The 23,982-nt window shown below is 39.9% G+C and overlaps 1 protein-coding gene across 1 annotated transcript in view; it reads left to right on the top strand.

Moving 5' to 3' along the window:
- Positions 1-23,982, top strand: part of NEK9 (NIMA related kinase 9) — a 36,804-nt gene that overhangs the window by 3,416 nt on the left and 9,406 nt on the right. The window contains exons 3-18 of the mRNA XM_080808043.1: positions 1,102-1,157; positions 1,703-1,773; positions 3,149-3,254; positions 4,995-5,126; positions 6,725-6,835; positions 7,661-7,725; positions 10,264-10,314; positions 10,774-10,966; positions 12,802-12,946; positions 13,691-13,891; positions 14,075-14,121; positions 15,301-15,456; positions 17,554-17,662; positions 18,703-18,864; positions 22,005-22,175; positions 22,950-23,009. Of these exons, the coding sequence (XP_080664169.1) occupies positions 1,102-1,157; positions 1,703-1,773; positions 3,149-3,254; positions 4,995-5,126; positions 6,725-6,835; positions 7,661-7,725; positions 10,264-10,314; positions 10,774-10,966; positions 12,802-12,946; positions 13,691-13,891; positions 14,075-14,121; positions 15,301-15,456; positions 17,554-17,662; positions 18,703-18,864; positions 22,005-22,175; positions 22,950-23,009 (1,836 nt within the window). The remainder of the gene's footprint in view (positions 1-1,101; positions 1,158-1,702; positions 1,774-3,148; positions 3,255-4,994; positions 5,127-6,724; positions 6,836-7,660; positions 7,726-10,263; positions 10,315-10,773; positions 10,967-12,801; positions 12,947-13,690; positions 13,892-14,074; positions 14,122-15,300; positions 15,457-17,553; positions 17,663-18,702; positions 18,865-22,004; positions 22,176-22,949; positions 23,010-23,982) is intronic.

The raw sequence follows: 23,982 nt of genomic DNA on the forward strand, positions 1-23,982 counted from the left end.
TTTGCACAAGAAACTTCTTTGTCCCTCAGCTTTCTCATCTTAATATGAGTTTATTAATAACAGTACCTGTCTCCTAGGGTGATTGTATTAAATGAATATGTAAACCCCACAGCTTAGTACTTGGTGTATAGCAAATCTTTAATACACACTGTACTAGCTGTTATCCTTGTTACATAGGAGAACCCTCAAAGCCCTTTCTTAAGCTACATGCTAAGGAAGTCCCAGCATATCCTTCACTTAAATCTCTAAGAGAAAGCTCTTAGACTTCTAACTTTTTGTCTTGTCTCTTGTGTACTATGATTGTTGCTGGTTCTGATCAACCCTAAATGTACAGGATTATATTACAGATTGTGAAGTAGCAGAAGCCTCAAGCAGTTAACTTCCTTTGTGGTTAGGAGGGACTAGAACAAATGGTAGATTTGTTGAAACACTGAGTTACTAAATTGCAGGGGAAATGAAGCTGTGAAACTGAGCCAGGACTAAGGTGTGAGTTATAGTTTTAGGAGGAAGTAAAATGAGTGGTGATCATTTGTAGTCTGTTACTTGATAAAGGAAAGGGAGAAGCACATTCAGACTTATTCTGCAGAAAGGAGTAAAGGGAGTAATGAACGGAAGCAGTCTAGGGTGTCCCCTAAATTATGGGAAACCTTTTCAGTGTGAAGTAGTAAAAAAGGAAGTTGTTGATGAGATGCCCCTGTACATACAAAACATTGCATCACAGGTATAGCCCAAATGTTCTAATAGTCACATCAGAGAGTTGTTACAGAAACATCACAGATTCCTTTAAATAGAGTTCTAGAGAAGAAAATCTTCTGATTTTGAAGATATTCAAGGTATTTTGTTAATTGGGATAATATAGGATTGGCCTTTATTCTTCTCTTTTCTAAAAATGTACTTCCTATTTTTGTATCGAACCTCATTTGTTAGGGAGGGGAATCTTTGAAGAAGACTTTGGATACAGTCCTTGAAGGATAGGGAGGGTTTTATAAAAAGCCAAGAGAGATTCATTTTTTTGTGTCAGCTGTTAAAACCCTAGTAGCTACAGGAGCCAAGCTTTGATCTTTATGAAGCATTTCACACCTTTCTCTTGTTTAATTGTAGGAGGGAACCTGTATGACAAAATCCTTCGTCAGAAGGACAAGTTGTTTGAGGAAGAGGTAATTCATGCTTCTGTGGAAGGAAGCTAGAATTGTATTGTTGTGATTCTTGCATTCTAGGCCTGTATTTACTCTTCCAACAATGAAGAGTGTTTTTTTCCTTTTGTTCAGACTCCTTCCAGGCTCTGGTTGCTATTCATGAGAAAGGAAACCTCTAACAAGGAAGCTGTCTATAGCTGCTTCCTAAACGCTTTACCTCCACATCATGATTCTCTATGGGCTTTCTTTCCCGGTTCTATTACTGCAGACTGGTATGCCCAGTTTTCTATACCTTTGCATTCTTCTTGGATTTCTTTCCACAACTCTGCTTCACCATACTATATTTTATAATGGCATTGGAACTGTTTTATGATGACTTGCTTTTTATTTTTACCCCTTCCACTTTTCTTTGCCTACTCAAACTCCAAGCAAGAGATGTCAGGTCATGTCGAATCATAACCTCTGATTGTAGCTTCCTTTGTTTGTTTGTTTTAGTGTGTGTGTCTTTATTTAAGTGGAATTTTTTTGTTTCCCATCTAAATATAATTTATTTACTTTTTCTATAGATGGTGGTGTGGTACCTATTTCAGATTGTTTCAGCAGTGAGCTGTATCCATAAAGCTGGAATCCTTCATAGGTAATGAGTAAAAGAATATGGGACGGAGGGGCACCTGGGTGACTCAGTTGGTTAACCATCCAACTCTTGTTTCAGCTCAGGTCTTGATCTCACAGTCATGAGTTCAAGCCCCGCGTTAGGCTCCATGCTTGGGTGTATGTGGGGCCTATGTAAAAAAAAAAAATACAGGGTGGATTCCTCCCCACCAATCTAACCCCCACCTTGGGTACCTCCCATCAGCACTATTATATTTTTGGTTAAGCAGGCAAGGCTTTTCCGTTAATATAATTTAGGAAGGAAAGAGTGAGTAATGACGGGTGTTACCTTCACTTCCTGAAGTTAAATTATGTTTGTGATCTAAGAAGACTCTCAGTAGCTAAGTACTGCTCAGTCACTTCTTTAAGAGATGTTTTAGAGTTCAGTTCATTAATTCATCTACAAAGTCTAAAAGCCACTAAGAGAAGTGGTATTAGATTGGTTGGAATTCACAGTTAATGTTTTCTATGACCAATAATAATTGGCAAGTATTTTTAATTTTATAAATGAGTCTTAATTTAGATAAAAAGCTAGTTTGTACAATTAATTTTACAATTTTACCAGATCTTTGGGGGAGGGGACCTGCTTTCTTTTCATTTCTAGCTATAGGAAAGAACTATTAGAACATTTCCACATTATACCCTTATTAAGTGAGTCATTGATCATTGCTAGAGATTAATGTTGATTCACCAGTATTTTTTTGTTGATGGTTTATTCTTTCAGTTAAAATGTGCTTCTTAATAGCTATTGAACGGCTACTAGTTGCATATTATTTTCTTTTCAAAAGTTACAAAGAGTATTCTGGTTTTTCCACATCTTAAGGAAACCAGAGTGTGAACCAGGCACGCTTTATTTGTGTTACATATGACCAACTCATCTTTAGAAAAATAGCCAGTGATTTTATTTAGGTGACCTAAACAGCCTAGTCATGTTGCTGCTGGGGTGTGAGCCTCTTCCCTCTTCTTAACAGATTTGAAACTTTAATACCAACCAATTCAAGACATAAATGGTAATTGAAGAGGCAGTGCACCTTATAGGAATTATAGGATTACCTGGAGCACTGTGTTTTCCATCTGGCCCTCTCAGTTTTTCCCAACATCTTCAGTGGTGTGGGAGACATGCTTGTGCTATGAAGCCCTGGAGAACGAAGTTAATTCTCTGACTCCATTCCTCCAAATCCTCTTTTCAATGTTAAAGTACATAGGAAAGTGGTGACCACTGTTTGGGATCCCATAACAGTTTGAACAGGGGTAATTCTGTATTCTGTACAGAATTATTCTGTACTAATTCTGGGCAGAGTCGGGGATGAAACAAAACAATTGTCTGTAGGAGTTTAATATACAATATATTTTTTTTCCAGAGATATAAAGACATTAAACATTTTTCTGACTAAGGCAAACCTAATAAAACTTGGAGATTATGGCCTAGCCAAGAAACTTAATTCTGAGTATTCCATGGCTGAGACGGTAAATATATGTTGCTCTTGTCTTAATTTTTTTTTTCTTTTCCTTTCTAGTACTCTGAGATATAAATGTACACCACTCCAAATCTCACACACTTTTCTCAGTATTCTTGCAAGTTCTCCATATTTATAAAGCAAGTCTTCTGGAGTCTTTTTCCTGTGCTTACTAACAGGCATTCACATGCTCAGGTATTCTTTCAAGAGTCATTGTCCACATCACATCTCCGACCTCATAGCCCTTCCAAATGCTTTCTAAAAACAGGAAAATGGGGCACCTGGGTGGCTCAGTTGGTTGGGCGTCTGCCTTTGGATCAGGTCCTGGTCTGGGATCGAGTCCCCCATTGGGCTCCCTGCTTGGTGGGGAGTCTGCTTCCCCCTCTCCCACTGCCCCTCTCCCTGCTCGTTGTCTCTCTCTCTCACTCACTCACTCTTGGTCTCTCTCAAATAAATAAAAATCTTTAATTAAAAAAAAATAAAAACAGGGAAATGCTCTACCATTTTTTTCTGGTTTAGGATCTTTCATAGATTTCAGTTTAGCTCTTATTTAGTATTTGAGTTTATGGTGTTGGACATATCTTTTTGTGTTTCCTCTGAATTTTTCTGGTTCAGGAGCCCTATGTTACAAATAAAGGCTGATGCGCAGAGAACAATCTGATGTTAATACCATACACCATCTCAACGGCAGGGCTCCCTTCTCACTTGATCCTAAGAAAGACCATTGGTAAAGAATAGACATAAGTTCCTCTTTAAGGATAGTGATTTCATCCTTCTAGGAATTATAAAACCCATTTATTACTCTTCTGGTTTCATAGTACTCTGTCCTTGAAAGAATTTGAAAATGTAAGTTAATAAAATTAATTTTGTCCTGTTGATGTTTTTGATAATGTCAAGATATACCTGTAAGTAATTTAGAATCATCCAAGGATGCTAATAGCCAGGTTTGGGAGTCTGCTTCAGGAACTCAGTCTGCTTGTATGATGGTGCCATATTGAGCTTCTGAAGAAGCAGTCATGTCCTTATATGGATTTTTCTCATCAAAAATAGTCTGGTAAAGCGAAGACTTGACTTTTTTATCCAGTTAAATGTAAAGAAGGAATGATATGAAAATTTATAAATGCCATATAAACCATCTAAAAATTGCTTTGCTTCACTGGTTAGAGATGGCTATCAGTTTTATTAGAACTTCTGGAGTACTCATTGTCTCATCTGGGGAGAGGCACAGCCTCCATTGAAGACATTTTTATTTCCAAATCCATTCCTCAAGGTAGAATGTCTTTTTCAAATTTGAAAGAAATTTCCCTAGCTGTGTTACTATTGCAGAGGTCAGACTGAGCCATTTAACAGAGTTTTAGTACTATGCACTTGGGTTAGAACTTCTGACCCCTTTATTTAGTTATCATCTCCCCACTGCCAGTTTTTTTGTTTTTTCCCATTGGTGAACTTTTACTAAGTATGTCTTTATCTGTATGAAGTCTTCAGTGGGCCTAAAGCCTTTGTGATCCAGGAATCCCTGCTGTGCCTCCCAAATTGCCGTAGTACCCTTCATAATTGGTCCAAGAAATTTGATAAGAAAAAAGATTTCTCCCCATAGTGGCATCATCTCATAAAAAACTTTTAGAATATGCTGATGAATATTTTATAGTTGTTATCACTCATTTGTGGGAAATTTACTTCAGTTGTTGAAATATTAATAGAGTTACCTCAGAAATGAAGTTATTCTTTGATTATTTTCTTTGTCATTCAGCTTGTGGGAACTCCGTATTACATGTCTCCAGAGCTCTGCCAAGGAGTAAAATACAATTTCAAGTCTGATATCTGGGCAGTAGGCTGTGTCATTTTTGAACTGCTTACATTAAAGAGAACATTTGATGCTACAGTAAGTTGTATTATCCCCACCTGGTCCTTGCAAATGATATAAGTTGGTTGAGAAAATCAAATTCCTTTATCCCTGAGTTTCTGATTTCTTCATCAGAAATCAGCTATAGGCAAACAAACAGACAAAGTATTCAGGCAGTGGCTTGGTGTAGTGTATTATTAAAATGCGTATACCAGATTTATCTTTAACTTCAATTCCCCACTGAAATAATGTTACTCAGGTGCTTTGAGCATTGTACTTGAATTTGTTGACTATAATTTTGAAATTGCCTCTAGGATCCACTATGTGATACTATAGTTTGGATAAGCCATTTCATTTCTTATGCTTCAGCTACATCATTTTTTTTTTAAGCTAAGGCAAATTAAGTGTTTTGACCTTTTTTTATAAAAAAATTACACAGTGACTCATATTAGAGGTTGTTACTGTTCAATGGACAACAAATTCCTTTTAGTCTTTTTTCTTTTCTTCCTAAGTAAAGCCCAGTGTAAAGCAGTGCTTCTCCAACTTTCATACACATAGGAAATCACCTGGGCACCTTGTTAAAATGCAGACTCTTTTTTTTAGTAGGTCTGGAGAGAGTCCCAATACTCTGCATTTCTTTTTTTTTTTTTTTTTTTTTTTTTTTTTTTTTTAATATTCTGCATTTCTAACAGGCTCCCACATGATGCTGATGCTGCTAGTCCATGGACCAATCTCAGTAGCAAAAGTGGATTCACATCCAATGTTCTCTACAAACCATGTGTGAGAACTTCAGAATAGTTTTCAGAATTTCTTTGATCCTCTATTTCATTATCTGTAACAAGGAAAAAATCTGTATCTTTCTCATAGAGATGCTGTGATAATGTATATGAAAAATGCAAATGTAAGAGAATGCAAATTCATTGGCCTTTCATGAGACTTGTTTATTTTTCTAAATCCTTAAGTTTATTCTGGTGGATCATCTGATTCTTCTAAATACTATAGTGGAAGAAAAATGAGTTTTAGAGTCAACACAGACCTTGAGTGGAGTTATGACTCCATTTTTTACAGTCTGTGTAGTCTTGGGCAAGTTACTTTACATCTCTGAATTGGTAATCATAATAACCTCCTTACGGGGGTTTGTAAGAGTGCCTACCTAGCACACTGTGGTCTCTCAATAAAGTTGTTAACGGTGTTATTATTATAATATTATTCTCATTGTCATCTTATTATTCACTGCCTTATCTGTTGCAGCAGAGTATCCCCTGCATAACCATTATGAGAATATATACATTAGGAGGCAGATTACTTGGCAAAGAAGATACTTAAAGCCAGGAAGCATAGCTAATCTTGTTTTCCTTTTTCTTGGGATTCAGTTGAAGGGTCGGATTCTGATATACTCCAGGTATTATACTATTGGCCACATAATCATATCTCTGTGTTGGCCGTTTGGCTTTATTCCTTCTGATTGGAACAGTGTATTCCTAGCCATTTCTTGGTGATGCATACTAATAGTTATGAAAGAAATCAAACCTAATGCAGAACTATTGCCATTTCTTTAAAAAAAAAGAAAAAGTCATAGACATTTCTGCTAGTAGATTATAATCTTTATATAACCAAGAATAATCATTTTGTCATAGAATCCACTCAACTTGTGTGTGAAGATTGTACAAGGAATCCGGGCCATGGAAGTTGATTCTAGCCAGTACTCTTTGGAACTGATTCAGATGGTCCATGCGTGCCTTGACCAGGTAAGTGTGACTTACATGTTGATTTATGTTTAGGGTTTTCCCTTTACACCATAGTGTTTGGAGTATGGTATGCATAGGTGAACCCGCACAAAGACACATTCACTTCTCCAGGGTAGGATATATTTGTGGCTATACCCAGAGGAATAGGCATTGGTAATTCATGATAGTTATTTGTTTCAGGCAACAAATCCTGAAGCTTTATTCTGCTTTATTCTTACTTTATTGATTTGTGAGGTGATTTTACCATCTAAGTAGTGCTCCGTTTTTTTAATGATCAGGATTAATTTTCATAGATTAATTTTACAAAATTGTAGTCAGAGATAATTTAGAGTTCCTACGGTGCAGAATATGTGTAGTTGTATAGATAGTAGTGTAGCTCCAGGTTGGTATTATTCAAAATATGGTTCATGAACATAGAGTGTTAGAATTGCTAGGGAATGGAGGATTTTTACAAATAAAAAATGAAGATTCCTGAGTCCCACCTCAGACCAACTATATCAGAATTTCTGTTGAGAAAGCCCAGAAATCTTTATAACAAGCACTATGGGAGATTCTTATGTGCTATATATATTGCAATTTGAGAGGCAGTGCCGTAACTGAACAAGTAAGGAAGGTGCATTCTCATTCATGTGCAGGTATTGATGATAATAAGATGATATGCATAAAACATAGAATGTGACATGAGAAATTGTTTTTTGAAACGAGGATAACATACAGTGATCTTTGAGTAATTAGCATGCAGCCTTCTAAGAAGTAAAATGCCTCTTTAGACACCATTTTGCCCTTTTCCTTTAAATTAAAACTGACCCAGTTTGTACTTTTTAGGATCCTGAGCAGAGACCCACAGCAGATGAGCTTCTGGATCGCCCTCTTCTCAGGAAACGCAGGAGGTAAAGTACAGAGACGTCCACTCTGTTGTCTTTCTGTGGATGGTTGACTGTTAAAGGCCTGATCAGAGGACCACAAGAGAGGGCAGCGTTTCCTGACTTGGCCGCTCTGGTGCCTTTTTCTACCAACATCTTTGCTTTTGCTGCTTGAGAGGAGCTCCTGACTTTCACCTCCTTAGCCTGTGCTATTTTGTTCTGAATTTATACTGATGAGACCCTAGCGCCCTGCGCTGTCCTCATCTGTGAGTTTTAATCTAGAGTTAGGGCATTGGAGTGTAATACTTAAGGGGGGAGGTCTCTGCACTCCGACATCCTTAGGTTTGTATCTGAGTTGTGTTATTTTCTTTGCCAACTTATTTAACATCTCTGTTATTTAATTTTCTCCTGTATAAAGTCAGATAGGGTAAGGATTAAAGGAGGGAATGCATATAAAGTGCTCAGCCCAGGGCTTGACACAAGATGCTCAGCGATTGTCAGATTTAAAGTGGGCCTTTGTTTTTCAGTGCATTCATTTAGACGGTATATTGCAGTGGGAGGAATCTTCTTCAGAATAAGCTTGCATGAGTGTTGACATGTTACTTCCTGAGATTTTTTTCTGCGTTAGAGGTCTCTAGAGATAGGAAGGAGGTCCTCTATCCCTCACGTCCTGTAGGAGGCTTCAAACCCAAACTTAAAGGAAGATGTGTTCTTTGTTACTCCTTTTTTTTTTTTTTTTTAAGTAATCTCTACACTCACTGTGGGGCTCGAACTCACGACCCTGAGATCACGAGTAACATTCTCCTCTGACTGAGCCAGCCAGGCACCCCTTTATTATCCTCATCCTACTGTTTTTGTCTTACTGTCCTTTTTCCTCCCCTACCAGTTCTTTGTTTCTGTATCTTCCCAATGTTCAAACCTTTGCTTTGTTCTTTTTTCAAGTTTTGCCCTTAGATACGTTAAGTATATACTTAATTCCATAATCTTTGTCATTTGGTCAATACCTTTATTTTGTTGTGTTCTTTAATTAATCTTTTCTGGTTCTTCTCCAGTTAAGGTGTAGCGAGTGTTTTAGTGCCTAAAAGTAATACTCCAGAAATAGCACTATTACCTTCCATTTTTGTCCGATGCATGTTCAGCAGTACCACCCTTTGGTGCTGGTTAAGCATATGTAACTTTGTTATCTGACTTTTTTCCCAATAGTATAATCACTATTTTAATTTCTTTTCAAATATTTCCATTGATAATTTTTTTTTAAAGATTTTACTTATTTGACAGAGAGATAGAGAACACAAGCAGGCAGAGCAGTAGGCAGAGGGAGAGGGAGAAGCAGACTCCCTGCTGAGCAGGGAGCCCGATGTGGGGCTCAATCTCTGGAGCCTGGGATCATGACCTGAGCCAAAGGCATCCGCTTAACCAGCTGAGCCACGCAGGCGCCCTCCATTGATAATTTTTAATTGCAGTTTTTATTGAGATGATTATAGATTTTTACACAGTACTTCATTAGAACTTTGTACTTTGATGGAAAAACATAAGACAGAGAGGTTTCCGGATAAAGCATAGTAAGTGGTGGAAAATATTCAGGAAATACTGAGTCCTACTTGACTAGATTAGTGGTTCTAGACCTGGGGTTCTCAATAGCAACACCTCAAGAGCTTTCAGAAACTACTGGTACCTAAGCATCAGCCCCAGGAATTCAGCTATAAGTATTTTAGACTGAACAAGAATCCTGGGCTAGAATATAGGGAGTATGTAGAAGGAAAGAAGGCTGGAAAGGTAGGTCAGGATCTTGAATGCTAGGCTAAGGGATCTGTGCTTAATTCAAGCTATTGTACAGTAGCAGATGTTTATGAGAGCATAGTTCGTGTGATAAGGGGCATGCCTAAGGAAGACTCATTTAGCAAACTAATCTCAGTGTTAACTCGGTATAGGACTAATAGAGTGGATTGGCAGTGTGGGGAGTCAGACCTATTGGGAGGTCCTACTGCAGTCTAGGTGGGAAGCAAAGTTGCCCAGAGCTAACGTGGCAAGCCTGGAGAGGAGAGGGGAATATAAAGGGCGTTGTATTGGAAGAATTTGTAGGACTCAAATATTGAAGAAAGGGAGACAGCTGAATCAAAGGTTTTAAGCCTAGTCCACTGGGAGAATGGGGAGTGCCAGTTGCAGAAATAGGAGAGTCAGAAAGAAAGGCTGTATGGGAGAAAGAATGAGCTGAGGTTTAGAGATGCTGGGTGTGGGAAGTCAGTGGACAGCCTGGATGGAGAGGTCAACAGGTATTTAAAATGTGCAATAGAAGTACTCTAGTTTCTCTGTTCCAGCTTGAATGCTTCTGGGAGAAAGAAAACAAATGGCCCCAAACTGCTGGCCCTGTCATATCTAATGATTTGTCCAAAGCCAGGCCCGTGTAACTTTGAATTGTATCGAGGTACTTTTCCAAAAGTATTGTCGTGTTGCAGGAGGCATATGGTTTATAGATGATTGAATCTGTGAAATGTATTAAAGAGACACTGGTACAATGTAGGAACCTGTTCTTTCACTCATGTATCTTTGCTTTTCTTTTGGTAGAGAGATGGAGGAAAAAGTCACACTGCTTAATGCACCTACAAAAAGACCAAGGTAATGCCTAGGACACTCGTAAAAAGTGGTATCTCTTAAAATACCATCGGGGGTCTTTCTTTCTTTGCTCCGTGCATTGTTTGATCCCACTAAGTAGCCGCTGGCATCCTTTGAGAAGCCAACATCTGCGTAAATGTCAGATAGTCATTTCTGAGAAAACAGAAGGCTATAATTTCATCCTCATACTGAAGTGGACATCATTACCATGATGAATGTTGAAAAACTGAAAAGTGTAGGTGTTACGGACCAGACTAGAATCCGATCTGGCTGTGCCAGGATGAAGCCCTGAGGCAGGAATTGCAAGGCCTGCGATGATAGAGGGTTGAAATAAGTTGTCGAGAAAGAACATACTGTCTCATGCCATAATTGGCAGTTCTTCTCTGGGAACAGACTGGAAGCATTTTTCTTTGATACAGTTTTTTATGTTAAATGTGCCTTTGTTCTGGGGGTTGTTGACAGGTCAAGCACTGTGACTGAAGCACCCATTGCTGTGGTAACATCACGAACCAGTGAAGTCTATGTTTGGGGTGGTGGAAAATCCACTCCCCAGAAACTGGATGTCATCAAGAGTGGCTGTAGTGCCCGGCAGGTGTGTGCAGGGAATACTCACTTTGCTGTGGTCACAGTGGAGAAGGAACTATACACCTGGGTGGTAAGTGAATGCTAAGTACGTCAGAAGACTGATGTAAGCCTGATTGTTCACTGGGCTGAGGCTGTCTGAGTATTTTGTTAGTTGAACGTGTGCTGCAGGAATGGCAGCATGGGGTACTGGAATGTAAGCTCTTACAAGAGCAGGGATTTTTGTCTGTTTAGTCCACGGAGGTATCTTTCCCCAGTGCCTGGTACATATTAGGTCATTTGTAAATGTTTTTTGATGAATGAATGAATGGGGGAAAGAAGGAAAAAAAGAATGAAAAGAGCCCCAGGTTTGGACTCGGGAGACTGGACTCTCATTTATAGCTGAGTGATTTCAGAAAGTCACTTAATCACTCTGTTCTGTTACCATGAGTTTCGGAGCAACCAGTATCTATGAAATAGTTACAAACAAACAAAGCAGTTTGTTTGCTTATCAGGAAAATTCCAAGACCTGTATCAGTGATTGAAGATATCTTCAGTAGGATTTTCCTTTGTTCCCCTCTAGATTTCATCCTCTCTCTCACCTTCTGGAACAAATTACCTGTATTTGTTACCTGTTTTCTTATCTCCCACTCAGTCCTCATTCACCTACAATGCAGCTTCCATCCCTGCCACTTGATTAAAACTGCTCTTAATAAAATGACTTATAAATTATGAACATAAAACAGATACTTTGGGGACACCTGGGTGGCTCAGTCGGTTAAGTGTCGGCCTTCATCTCGGGTCATGATTGCCGGGTCCTGGGATCAAACCCCATGTTGGGCTCCCTGTGGAGAAACTGCTTCTCTCTCTTCCCCTGCCGGCCACCCCTCTCTTGTATCCTTTCTCTCTCTCTCTTTTTCTTTCTCTCTCAAATAAATAAATAAAATCCTTAAAACTTCGTTGTCCTTACTTTCTTGACCTCCTGGCAGCATTTGACATAGTTGATCTCTTCCTCCTTTGACCTTTGTCTTCCCTTGACTTTCATGACAGCTTCCTCTCTTGGCTTTTCTCCTTTTTGTGCCTTCTCACTTGTTTCAGGGTGCTTTTCCTTTACCCAGCCTTGTCTTAGTTCTTCTCACTCTTCCTCTTCTTCCTGAGGGAGCTCGTTTTTTCCAGTAGTCACAGATAACTTCTCCACAAGGACAGGCTTTGTCTCGAGTATGTACAGTAGATGTTCAGTTAGCAATAGGTTGAAAGAATGAATGAATGATTGGACCTCTGTTATAGAATATTAACTGTTATCTCCTTAAAACCCTGTCCCTTAAAGAACTAGCCCCCGAGGGGCTGCCACAGATGAATTGAAATTATTGTCCCTTAAAAAACATTTATATAAGGACTTACAGTTGAGTTCTTGAATGAAAAAAATTACTTTTCTCTATAAAACTGTTGAAACATCATTTAGAACTATTCTCAGTACTATGTAGCAACCTCTTTGATTCAGCTAGATTCTTTATAATTGTTCCATATTTCAGGGAAACTATGACCAAAATTTGTAAAACTTCTAGTAAGGATTTCCAAGAGGCTATCTTCCGGTAGAAAACAATCAAATTAGACTATATAAAGCATTTTTTTCACTAACACCCATAGTTAAATATAGAAGTTCACCTTAGACTTGAAGGAGAAGGACATAATTGGGAATATACTCTTTTAAGTCTTGATGGATATCAATCTGGATACTTTTTAAATCTTTACCTGTTGGCAGGGGTTTTCTACTAACCATCATTAAAAGGTTGACTTTCCTTTGATTTTTTTTTTTTCATTTCTAAATTTCCAGCTGATTTTTTCCTTTGGTTTTTGATAAGAAATTATATCGAAGATTAGCTTTTGGCTTGAAAAGTTAAAACTTCACAAGATCTCTTTATTTCACAGAATATGCAAGGGGGTACTAAACTCCATGGTCAGCTGGGCCACGGAGACAAAGCCTCCTACCGACAGCCAAAGCATGTGGAAAAATTGCAAGGCAAAGCTATCCGTCAGGTGTCTTGTGGTGATGATTTCACTGTCTGTGTGACAGGTAAGCCATCAACAGTAAGCATCCCAGCACATTTAATGTGGGGTATTGTACTTAACGCTGTGCAGGTTTAACTGGGACTTTATAGCAAAAGACAGTATTCAAAGAACCAAAGACAGTGAACAGATACAAACATTAATAACAACATCCCCAATTTGCTGTAGTATTAGGGTGGTTGATAAGCAAGGAAAGGCACGTGGAAAACGGAAGAGGTAGGTTCAGGAAAAACATGTTGTCTGTTCCAGTTGGGGGGAAAGCTAATGTTACCACCTAGTTAGGTATGGATAATATCAAATCAGGAATCAAGAGTTTAAGTTTAGTTAGCTTTTTTTTAATCCATTTACATTTTTTTCCTCAAATTTTTATTTAAATTCTAGTTGGTTACTATACAGTACAGTGTTGGTCTTAGGAGTAGAGTTCAGTGATGCGTCACTTCCATATAATACCCAGTGCTAAAGTTTAGTTTTCATCTTGCCATTACTTACTTTTCCTTTTCTGTAGAAAATAGAGATGACCCCAGTAGAATTTCAGCATGGTACAACCACTTTTTAAAAAATTGTTGTAATAGTACCCATGACCCCCTAAATAAAAGCAACTCTAGACTTACACAGTCTGTCCTTCGGATTTCTCTGATGTAATCATTTCATACGAGATCCCTCGCTGGGATAGTCACATTCTAGCCCTGCCCAGCTTTCTGATTGGACAGAATCATTCTTTTGATGGGTTATGCCTGCCTGCCTTTTGCAGATGAAGGTCAGCTCTACGCCTTTGGATCTGATTATTACGGCTGCATGGGGGTAGACAAGGTTGCTGGGCCTGAAGTGCTAGAACCCATGCAGCTGAACTTCTTCCTGAACAATCCAGTGGAGCAGGTCTCCTGTGGAGATAATCATGTGGTGGTTTTGACACGAAACAAAGAAGTCTATTCTTGGGGCTGTGGCGAATATGGTAGGTGTAGCCTTGTCTCTGTCCACTTATTCCCAGGGGCCAACTTGATTTCAGGCTTGTATGTATCTAAACACATGTAGCCTGTACTTGAGAAGTGTTGATTCAGTAAAAGAATGTTACACAACATTTTCATTGGGACGAAGGACTTCATTTTAATGGTTTTCTTTCTTATGTATGTCTCAGGACGACTGGGTTTGGATTCAGAAGAGGATTATTATACACCACAAAAGGTAAACTCAGAAGCAGCTTCTTCCTAAAGCTTATCTAGGTCACACAGATTCCACTGATAACGTAGACTGCTCTTTCCCTGACTCCTCATGTCAAGGTATTTATTTCTTAAGTATTTTCTATCTGGGAGACTGACAATCTAGCACTATGTGGCCTTGTCATCTGACTAAATCATAAACAGTTGAGAAAGAGGATACAGTCATTGTGGACACTCTGGAGTCACATTTTACTCAGGAATGAGAGCTGAAATCAGTATGTACCATGAAAAAGTCACATTAAGCTAAATACACCCCAGAAAATTCCTTGGGAAGTTACTGGAAAGCAGTATATTATCTCTTTACCCAATACAGCCATTTTCGCCTCCAGTTTCCACAGTTGAACACCAGACGAAATACGTGTTTGTAGTTAGGGGTCATGTTGTATGAAACATAATACTGCAGGAGCTAGCCCTGCCGGAGTTGGCACAGGCGCTGAAAGCTGCAGGAGGAGCATGGTCAGCTGGCTGGCCTGCCCACTGGAAGGTTGCCTGTAATTGACTGTACCATTCACTGTTAACTATGTTTACTTACATTTAAAAAATTAACTTACAGTATTTGTGGGACCATGACTGCTCCTCTTCTGAAAAGGCTGTAGTAGAAACACTGAGGTTTGAGTTTCACAGACAAACCTCCTGTCCCTTTACCATTCCCAGCCCTGTTTAGTTAGCTTAGAGGGATGTGAGCAGTTGGAAGGAAGTCCTGGCTGCTGTCTCAGTACTCTGTCACCACACTTAAAATGTGACCAGACTAAGACCCTTGAGGGCTACTGAGTTTCTTCTGTAGCTGTCGTGGGGCCTACCTTCTTAGAGGACAGAATCCGCAGTGGGTTAATGCTTCTCCTTTCCCAGTGTTTTCTGAGATGTCTTTCTAAGTAGGACCTACTACTAAAACAAACATGGACAGGGCTGTTTAGCCAACCTGGAATTGCCTTCTTTTATTTTATTATCAAACCTGAGCTCCTTGTTGAAAACTATAGTCTTTAAGCTGCTGGGAAAAATAAGAGGATATAACAATCTTTCCTGTGGGCAGTTCTGCTACATGTAAGACATTACTTTTGAAAGAATTTAAGGGTTTTTTTCCCCAATGCAAGTTACGTTTGGAGATTTTTTTTTTTTTTTAATTTCTGATTTTTTTTTCATGCAGGTGGATGTTCCCAAGGCCTTGATTATTGTTGCAGTTCAGTGTGGCTGTGATGGGACATTTCTGCTGACCCAGTCAGGCAAAGTGCTGGCCTGTGGACTCAATGAGTTCAACAAGCTGGGTCTGAATCAGTGCATGTCTGGAATCATCAACCATGAAGTGAGTACCCTCTTTGGTGCCCTAACCACGCTGTCAGAACTTCTCTTAGGTTGGAATTTCTTTGGGAATGCTATTGGTTAGTGACCGTGGAATTTTACCTAGAATAAAGTATTTCACAGACATTATTACGTTCAGCAAAAGAAGCCAGCCACGCAAGAGTACACACTATGTGATTCCGGTTATATGGAGTTTATGATGGCAGAAGTCAAAGTAGTGGTTACTTCTGGGAAAGGGGGTATGGTTATTAACAGAACAGATCCCAGGGTTGTGGAAGTGGTTTCTATTTTGATCTGGGTGGTTTTACATTTACAGAAAATTTTTTCAAGAATTTTTTTTCAAGCTGTACAATATTTTATAGTGTATTATGCCTCAATAAATAAAGTGGTTACAAAGAATCAAGTGATGGGTCAGGTTCTACCCTATCACTGAATTAGGTACAAGAAAATTAACATGAAAAGAAACATTTTCATATACCACCTCCCTGGAGAGTTTTTTTGGGGTTTTGTTTGTTTGTTTGTTTAAAGATTTTATTTATTCATTTGACAGGCAGAGATCACAAGTAGACAGGCAGGCAGAGAGAGAGGGGGAAGCAGACTCTCCATCGAGCAGAGAGCCGGATGGGGGGCTCGATCCCAGGACCCTGGGATCATGACCTGAGCTGAAGGCAGAGGCTTTAACCCACTGAGCCACCCAGCGCCCCCCTGGAGAGTTTTTTAAGATTTATTGTTCCCAAATCACTGATCCTGTGCGGGCTTAGTACATGTAATTACCATTCACTTCCTTGAAGGATGTCATGAAATTCACTGCTGATATTAAGTCTTCATTTTCTCTTTGTGTTAATATGATGAGTTTTTGTCATGTTCTAAAGAACCAGATTAAGAGACAAAGGTTTCCAAGGGCACCTGGCTGGCTCAGTTGTTGGAGCATGTGACTCTGAATCTCAGGGTCATGAGTTCAGGCCCCACATTCGGCATTTTTCCTACTTAAAATAAAAAAAGAGAGACATAAATTTCCTGACTGAATAAGAATTTTCAAGCGGGGTGCCTGGGTTGCTCAGTTGTTAAGTGTCTGACTATTGTTTTTGGTTTAGGTCATGATCTCAGGATCCTGAGATTGAGCCCCGAGTTGGGCTTTGTGCTCTGCATGGAGTCTGCTTGTCCATCTCCCTCTGCTCCTTCTCCCACTCTCTCTATCTTCTGTTTCTCTCTTTCCCTCATAAATAAAATCTTTAAAAAAAAAAAAAGAATTTTTAAGCAATCTCTGAAGTAATGATTCTCAACTGGGAGAGTACAAATTTGGGGAAGTCTGGGAAGTGTGTCTACATAGTTGGAAAAGGCATATTTAGAAATATCATTGCTTGATTTGGGTTTTTATTGTAACATTGGATTTGTTGTGAAATTTTAAACTTACATGAGGGGAATATTTTAATGCTAATCTAAAGGGAACATGGGGGCGCCTGGGTGGCTCAGTTGGTTAAGCAAGTACCTTCGGCTCGGGTCGTAATCCTAGGGTCCTGGGATCGAGTCCCGCATCGGGCTCCCTGCTCACTGGGGAGCCTGCTTCTCCCTCTCCCTCTGCCTGCCGCTCTGCCTACTTGTGCTCTCTCTCTCCCTGTCAAATAAATAAATAAATAAATAAAATAAAGGGAACATGGGTTTTAACATGTTGAGAGCACTGCCTTGTAGATGAAATTAGATCACAGTAAACTTGTTGCCTCATGGGCTGGACAGAGTCCTCAAGATTTTAATTCTTTGCCCTGCATTTAGATACACAGAGTCTCTAACCAAGAAAAATGTCAATGGCTCTATCCTTGTGTAGATACTTTCTGTGATACAGAGTTCATGTTTTTTATACTCTTAGATCAGGTATCTAAAACTTCTGTTGTCAGAAAGTCCTGCCTCATACACTAATTAAATTCTCTGATTACATATTGAGCTTATTTTGTCTTGTGTTCTGTTGGATGTAAAGCTACCTGGCACTTTCTTCTTAATAACAGATTTGCTTAAAAGCCCTTTTGGTCACCATGACAACATTCTCAGCCTACTACCCCTTCATTTTTACCTTTGAGTCTTTGCTTTGTGTTTTACCTTGTTTCAGGCATACCATGAAGTTCCCTACACAACCTCCTTTACCTTGGCCAAACAGCTGTCCTTTTATAAGATCCGTACCATTGCCCCAGGCAAGACTCACACAGCTGCTATTGATGGTGAGTTGATTTGTAACTTTATACACAGGCTTCAGTAGCTCATGCTCTTTATTTTCTCAAGTGTTAGCTCTTCATTTTTTTTAAAGATTTTATTTTTAAAAAAGTAACCCCCATGTCCAATGTGAGGCTCGAACCCACATCTCTGAGATCAAGAGTTGCATGCTCCGGAGCGCCTGGGTGGCTCAGTGGGTTAAGCCTCTGCCTTCGGCTCAGGTCATGATCCCAGCGTCCTGGGATCGAGCCCCGCATCGGGCTCTCTGCTCAGCAGGGAGCCTGCTTCCCCCCTCCCTCTGCCTGCCTCTCTGCCTACTTGTAATCTCTGTCAAGTAAATAAATAAAATCTAAAAAAAAAAAAAAAAAAAAAAGAGTTGCATGCTCCACTGACTGAACTAGCCAGGGGTCCCAAGTATTAGGTTTTCTTTCTTAATATTAACATTCTCCTGCTTCCCCCTTCCCCCACATCCAGTATTATCTCATTAACAAGTTAGGCATGCAAGTAAATGGGGTTTTTTTGGTAATCTTTATAAATGCAGCCACTACATCCCTTAATGAGAATGCCACGCCTACAATTCTAGACCACTACTGCCTTTAATTAGTACCACTTAGGAGTTTGCTAAGTTAGGTAGTACCCATTTTCCACATTTAAAATATAGTATTAGAGGGTTGCCTGGGTGGCTCAGTCAGTAAGCGTCTGCCTTCGGCTCAGGTCATGATCCCAGGGTCTTGGGCTCCTTGCTCAGCAGGAAGCGTGCTTCTCCTTCTGCCTGCCGCTCCCCCTGCTTGTTCTCTCTGACAAATAAATAAAATCTTTCAAACAATAAAATAAAATACTAGAAGATACGATATTGAGTCACTTCCTGGGTCAAATTGGTCATAGATCTTGATTCCATAGCTGCCATAGGTGCAAGATTGTGCGGCTAGCTTTCTGTTTGTAGACGCTTAATAACCAGAAGCTAGTCCACGGAACTGTACATTGGCTACATTTTCCTTCTGTTCGGTGCCCCATTTGTGCCTGGTTATTTGTTTTTATTCTCTTTCAGAGAGAGGCCGGCTTCTGACCTTTGGCTGCAACAAGTGTGGACAGCTGGGCGTTGGGAATTACAAGAAGCGTCTGGGAATCAACCTGTTGGGAGGACCCCTGGGTGGGAAGCAAGTGATCAGGGTCTCCTGCGGTGACGAGTTTACTATTGCTGCCACTGATGGTGAGTCTGTACATACCATCTCAAGCTTTCTAGACAATGGCTGTATTTTAATGTTTGACCGGCACAGAGGTGGACTGGTAATTTATATAGCTGGATCATACATTTACTTTTTATTTACATTAAATCGGTATCCAATTGTTATGCATATGGAGCTTCATTAACTTGTCATGTGTTCAACATAGTGATTGCGTTAACAAAAAAATATTTCTAAATAATGGCAAAGTTAATATTCTAAGTCCCTACTTTTTTTACTTTAACTTTTTTGGTTAAACATTTTAAGAATTATTAAATATTTCTATATATGCCTGGCCTTGCACCATGTTGGTTTCAAAAAGTGTTGGCTGGGTGGTTGGAGAGAAGGACATAATCTATCCTTGCTCCCTGTCTGGGATCAGCCAGACTGCAGTGATGTTCTCAGGGACTGCTGAGGCTTGAAGGGCTGAATACTCTGTCTTTTGGCTTCCAGAATTGGAACTGGTGTAACTGAATTTTCTTCTCTTTCCTCTCATTGCTCTTTCTTCTCCAGAGCATCTTCTTGCTCCTTTCACTGCTCTTCTTCTTTACCACCACTTGAGCTCGTCTTCATTCCTTTTCCTCTCTCTTCTGCTTTCTTTTCTTTTCTCTTTCCGATATCACCTTCTGAACTTTTTTTTTTAAGATCTTATTTATTTATTTGAAGAGAGCGAGCAAGAGAGCACAAGCAGGGGGAGTGGCAGAGGGAGAAGGAGAAGCAGACTGAGCAGGGAACCTGATGCAGGGCTCGATCCCAGGACTCTGGGATCATGACCTGAGCAGAAGGCAGACGCTTAACTGACTGAGCCACTTGCCCCCCGACTCCCCCGCCTCTGAACTTTTTTCATTATTGTAGCCATTTCTTTCTTGTGACTGGTGAACAACAAAGCACATTTCGTCTTCTTGTCTTTTGACTCATTTCACCTCTTTTAAGGTATCTTTGTTTCCTTTTGGTCTGTGCCTATTATATACACATGAGGGATCCAGGGACAGTGTCAGACAAGTTATCTATTACCAAATTTAATTAAGTCAGCCAGCTTTTGGGGTGGCATGTAAACCTTTCCCACTTGTCCCAAAATAAGTTCTGACTAAAATGGAAATAAATTTAATGGAGATAAATGGAAATGTTACCTAGAAAGACAGAGTAAGAATGTCACTAAGGATTAAGTAAGTGCTGCAAGTCCAGTAGCACTTCCTGACACGGCCTCGAGGAGGTGATGTTTCTTCAGTACATCCGTGTCCTTCAAAAGGTCAACTTCAGAATGAGAAATGTAGAATTGGATTCCATGGTTGGGCATATTACCTCCTAATAAGTGTTTCTCTACTTCTCTGAATTTACTCTATCGTATTATTCACACGCTCAACATAAACCGAGTGCTTACTATGCTCCAGGTCCTCTTTTAGGCTCTGGGAATATAAAAGGGAGTCTCAGAAAGCGCCTAATCCTTAAGGAGCTCACAGTCTAGTAGGGTAAGGGAGACGTTCATATAAACAGACTAGTATAGGCAGATAGATCAGGCACCATTGATATCAGTATCCGATCCCTCTAAAACCTGGAATACCCAGGACTCAGTGCTTCTTTCTCTCCACTGTTTCCCTTACGTGAGTATTACCTTAAGTTCCCCCTGTTCACTGATAGCTTCATATCACCACCTGAACACCAGGTTCAGTTACTCATCAGCCCCTGGACTTAGACGTAGGGTGGCTTTAGAGCTCAGCTTTGCCAGGTCAGTCCTCATTCGTGCCTATTGTCTAGGCTTAATCAGTAATAGTACTGCTTTTCATTAAAAAATGTTCTGATTTGGTAAGAAGTTATAGGATCAGACAAACTTATTATAGTCAAAATCAGACTTTTGATTTTTCTGCCCAAATCTGTTCCTCCTACAGCTCCTGTGTCACTAAATTCAGCTTCATTCTATACCCTACATCTCATCCATCAGCAAACCCTACTGATTATCTTCATAATATATCTGACCCACTTCTCACTGTCTTCACTACTAGAACTGGTCTCCTGCTACCACCCTCGGTCCCCTACAATTGATTCTCCTCATGGTAGCCTGATGGGTCATTTTAAGTACCTAAATACTACTCCTCAGAATTTTTTTCTCAAATTGTGTTTATTGGAGAAAAAGAGCACGTGTGTGCAAGAGAGGAGTGTATAAGCAGGGGAGGGGTGGAGGGAGAGGGAGAAAATCTCAAGCAGACTCCACACTGAGTGCAAACAACCTGACGCAGGGCTTGATCTCATGATCCAAAACCAAGAGTCAGATTCTTAACTGACTGAGCCACCCAGGTGCACCCTACTCCTCAGAACTTCTAATGGATTCCTATCTCAGTCAGTAAAAACCAAAGTCATTACAATGGGCTGCATGGCCCTACATGACCAGGACCCCATCTGCCTCCTGACCCCTTCTCTGTCCACTGTCTTCTCCTTTATTTTGCTCCTGCTGCAGGGTTCTTCATAGTCCTCGTTCATGATACTCACGTTACGCACATAGGACCTTTGCACTTGCTGTTCTCTCTGCCTGGAAAACTCTTCCCCTAGCTGTCCACGTGCTCTTTCTCTCTCACTTCAGTCAGGTCCCTGCTCAAGTGTCGACAAGTACTTCTCTGACTTCCCTATCTAAAATAATGAAACCCCACTATTATTCTTTATTTCCACCTTTCTTTACCATTTAATTTCCTTCATAACTTTTATGACTACCAGAAGTATTAGATAGTTGATTGATCAGTTTCCTCTGACTAAAATGTCAGTTCCACAAGGGTAGTGACTTCGTTTTGTTTACTGCTCTATTCCTGTACCTCCAGCAGTGCATGTCATGAAGTAGATGCCCAGATATTTATTAATATCTGAATGAATGACCAAAAAAGTTGTTGAATGAGTGGATGGGTAGACGGATGGATGGATGGCAGCACATAGGAGAAGTGGTCATTTTTACCAGGTTGGCATCAGAAATTTTTCAGGTTTATTTAGGGAAATAAACAGCTTTCCCTTTTTTCTTTTCCTTTCCCTTTTTCCTTTAGTGGAAAATCTTTCTAACTCTGGGACATAAAGATGGGGAACCCAAAGAGTAGGGAAATTAGGTTTCTATTAAACTATCTGCTGTTTGATTTTTTTTTTTCCCTAGATAATCACATTTTTGCCTGGGGCAATGGTGGTAATGGTCGCCTGGCAATGACCCCCACGGAAAGACCACATGGCTCTGATATCTGCACCTCATGGCCTCGGCCTATTTTTGGATCTCTGCATCACGTCCCAGACCTTTCTTGCCGTGGCTGGCACACCATTCTCATCGTTGGTAAGAGTTTCATACGTGAGGGTTGGGGTGGATTTGGCAGAGGGTAGACTCACACCTAAGATTCTGGTGGTCACATTCTTAGAAACAGAAGTGTCCTGAAGAAAAGAGGCTATTCCTTTAAGTCTTACAACAGTGACAGCATACCTGGTGGTGGGACAGAACACTGTCGTTTCCTGAGCTTTGTTGTTTGCCACCTTCTGACCATTTCTTAGCATGATAACTTTGGGCTCTGCCTCCTTTGCTATAGAATTGTTATCTCTAGTTGTCCACCATTAATTGGTTGTCTGTGTTCATACTGTTGTGAGAAACATGCAGGATACCTTTAAAAAGAAATGAAATCATAACTCTTTCCTGCATAAAGAAGACTCTGTTATGGACTAAATGATTAAAGCCTGCGTGAGGGTCTCCACGTCCATTCTTTCAGATCAGTGCTTCACAACCTTTGCTGCACATTACGATGACCCAGGGAGCTTTCAGAAATCCACTGCCCTGACCAATTAAATCAGAATCTCTGGGGTGGGACCTAGGTGTTGTTCCTATTTAAAGCTTCTCAAGTAATTCCAGAGAACAGTTAAAGTGGAGAATTGCTGTTCTACATAGTGAATATAGTTAGAGTAGCTAGTGGCGCTTTCATATCTAGAAAAATAAGTAATTATAAAGTTACCTGGCGTGAGGGATAGCTCTTATCTTACAGATGAACTCCCTATTCTAGTCTTCTCGCTATTCATGCCTCTAGCTCTTTACAGTGCTTACCTACTGAATATTTTTCCTCAGAGAAAGTATTGAATTCTAAGACCATCCGGTCCAACAGCAGTGGCTTATCGATCAGAACTGGTAAGTAGCAATGTCTCGGCACCAGCGCTTTTTCTGCACTGTGGGTCTTTGAGTTGGATTCCATGTAGTCTCCAAAAAAGGGAAATAGGAAATATCTTTGGGAAATGAGAAATACGGTGATCAGGAGAGAGGATCATATTTTGATGGATTTCACAATAAGTTACGACTTTTATTACATTGTGGTCAGAGGGAGAGTACATCTTTGCCAACCAGGCATATGGAAGTAATGAAGTGGCTTGCCCAATACTGTAATGTGGCTTATGTATTGTTCCTTTCCTTACCATGCTAGGGGCTGTGGGTTCTATCTGCTCCTTACTTCTACCATATTCATGGGGTTATTCCAGTCTATAGAAATAGTCCTTCAAAACAGGCGCTCAGAATTAAAAGTTGGCGAAACTTCCAGTGTGGTTAGGAAACTCAGCCCAAAACTCTCTGATAGTTTTCCTTTGGCTGCTTTCTGCATGGTTCTCTGTTATTTGGGACTATGCCAGAAAACTAAATTTATGTTCCTTTTTGGTTTTCCATTTGCTCTAAAATACCTTTTACTCTTTGGTATCTCAGAACCTGGGATTCTGATAGTTTGTAGAATCAAAGCAGATAAAGACCCAGAATAAAAGCAGATTAATTCTTGAAAAAGAAAGTTGGGTGTCTGATCTGGACTTGTACTCTATTTACACACACATACATCATACCTTTTATTAGTTTCCTTTAGTAATCTCTTGCTCAGCATTTATCTGGGCATGTTAGTATCTGTCACAAATGATACATCTTTTTGCTAAATGCAGCTATTCTTTTACAGCTTTGTTTTGGTGGAACAGTATTTAATGGAAAAAATAAGATTAAAAGCACATATCCATTGGCTGGAAAATGTAAACTCCATAAGGGCAGGGATTTTTGTCTTTTTTATTCATCAGTTTTATCCACATTGCCTCAAAGAGTGCCCGGCAAATGGTGAATGTTCAGTATATATCTG

Source organism: Martes martes (genome assembly GCF_963455335.1).
Source record: "Martes martes genome assembly, chromosome: 7".
NCBI lineage: Eukaryota > Metazoa > Chordata > Mammalia > Carnivora > Mustelidae > Martes > Martes martes.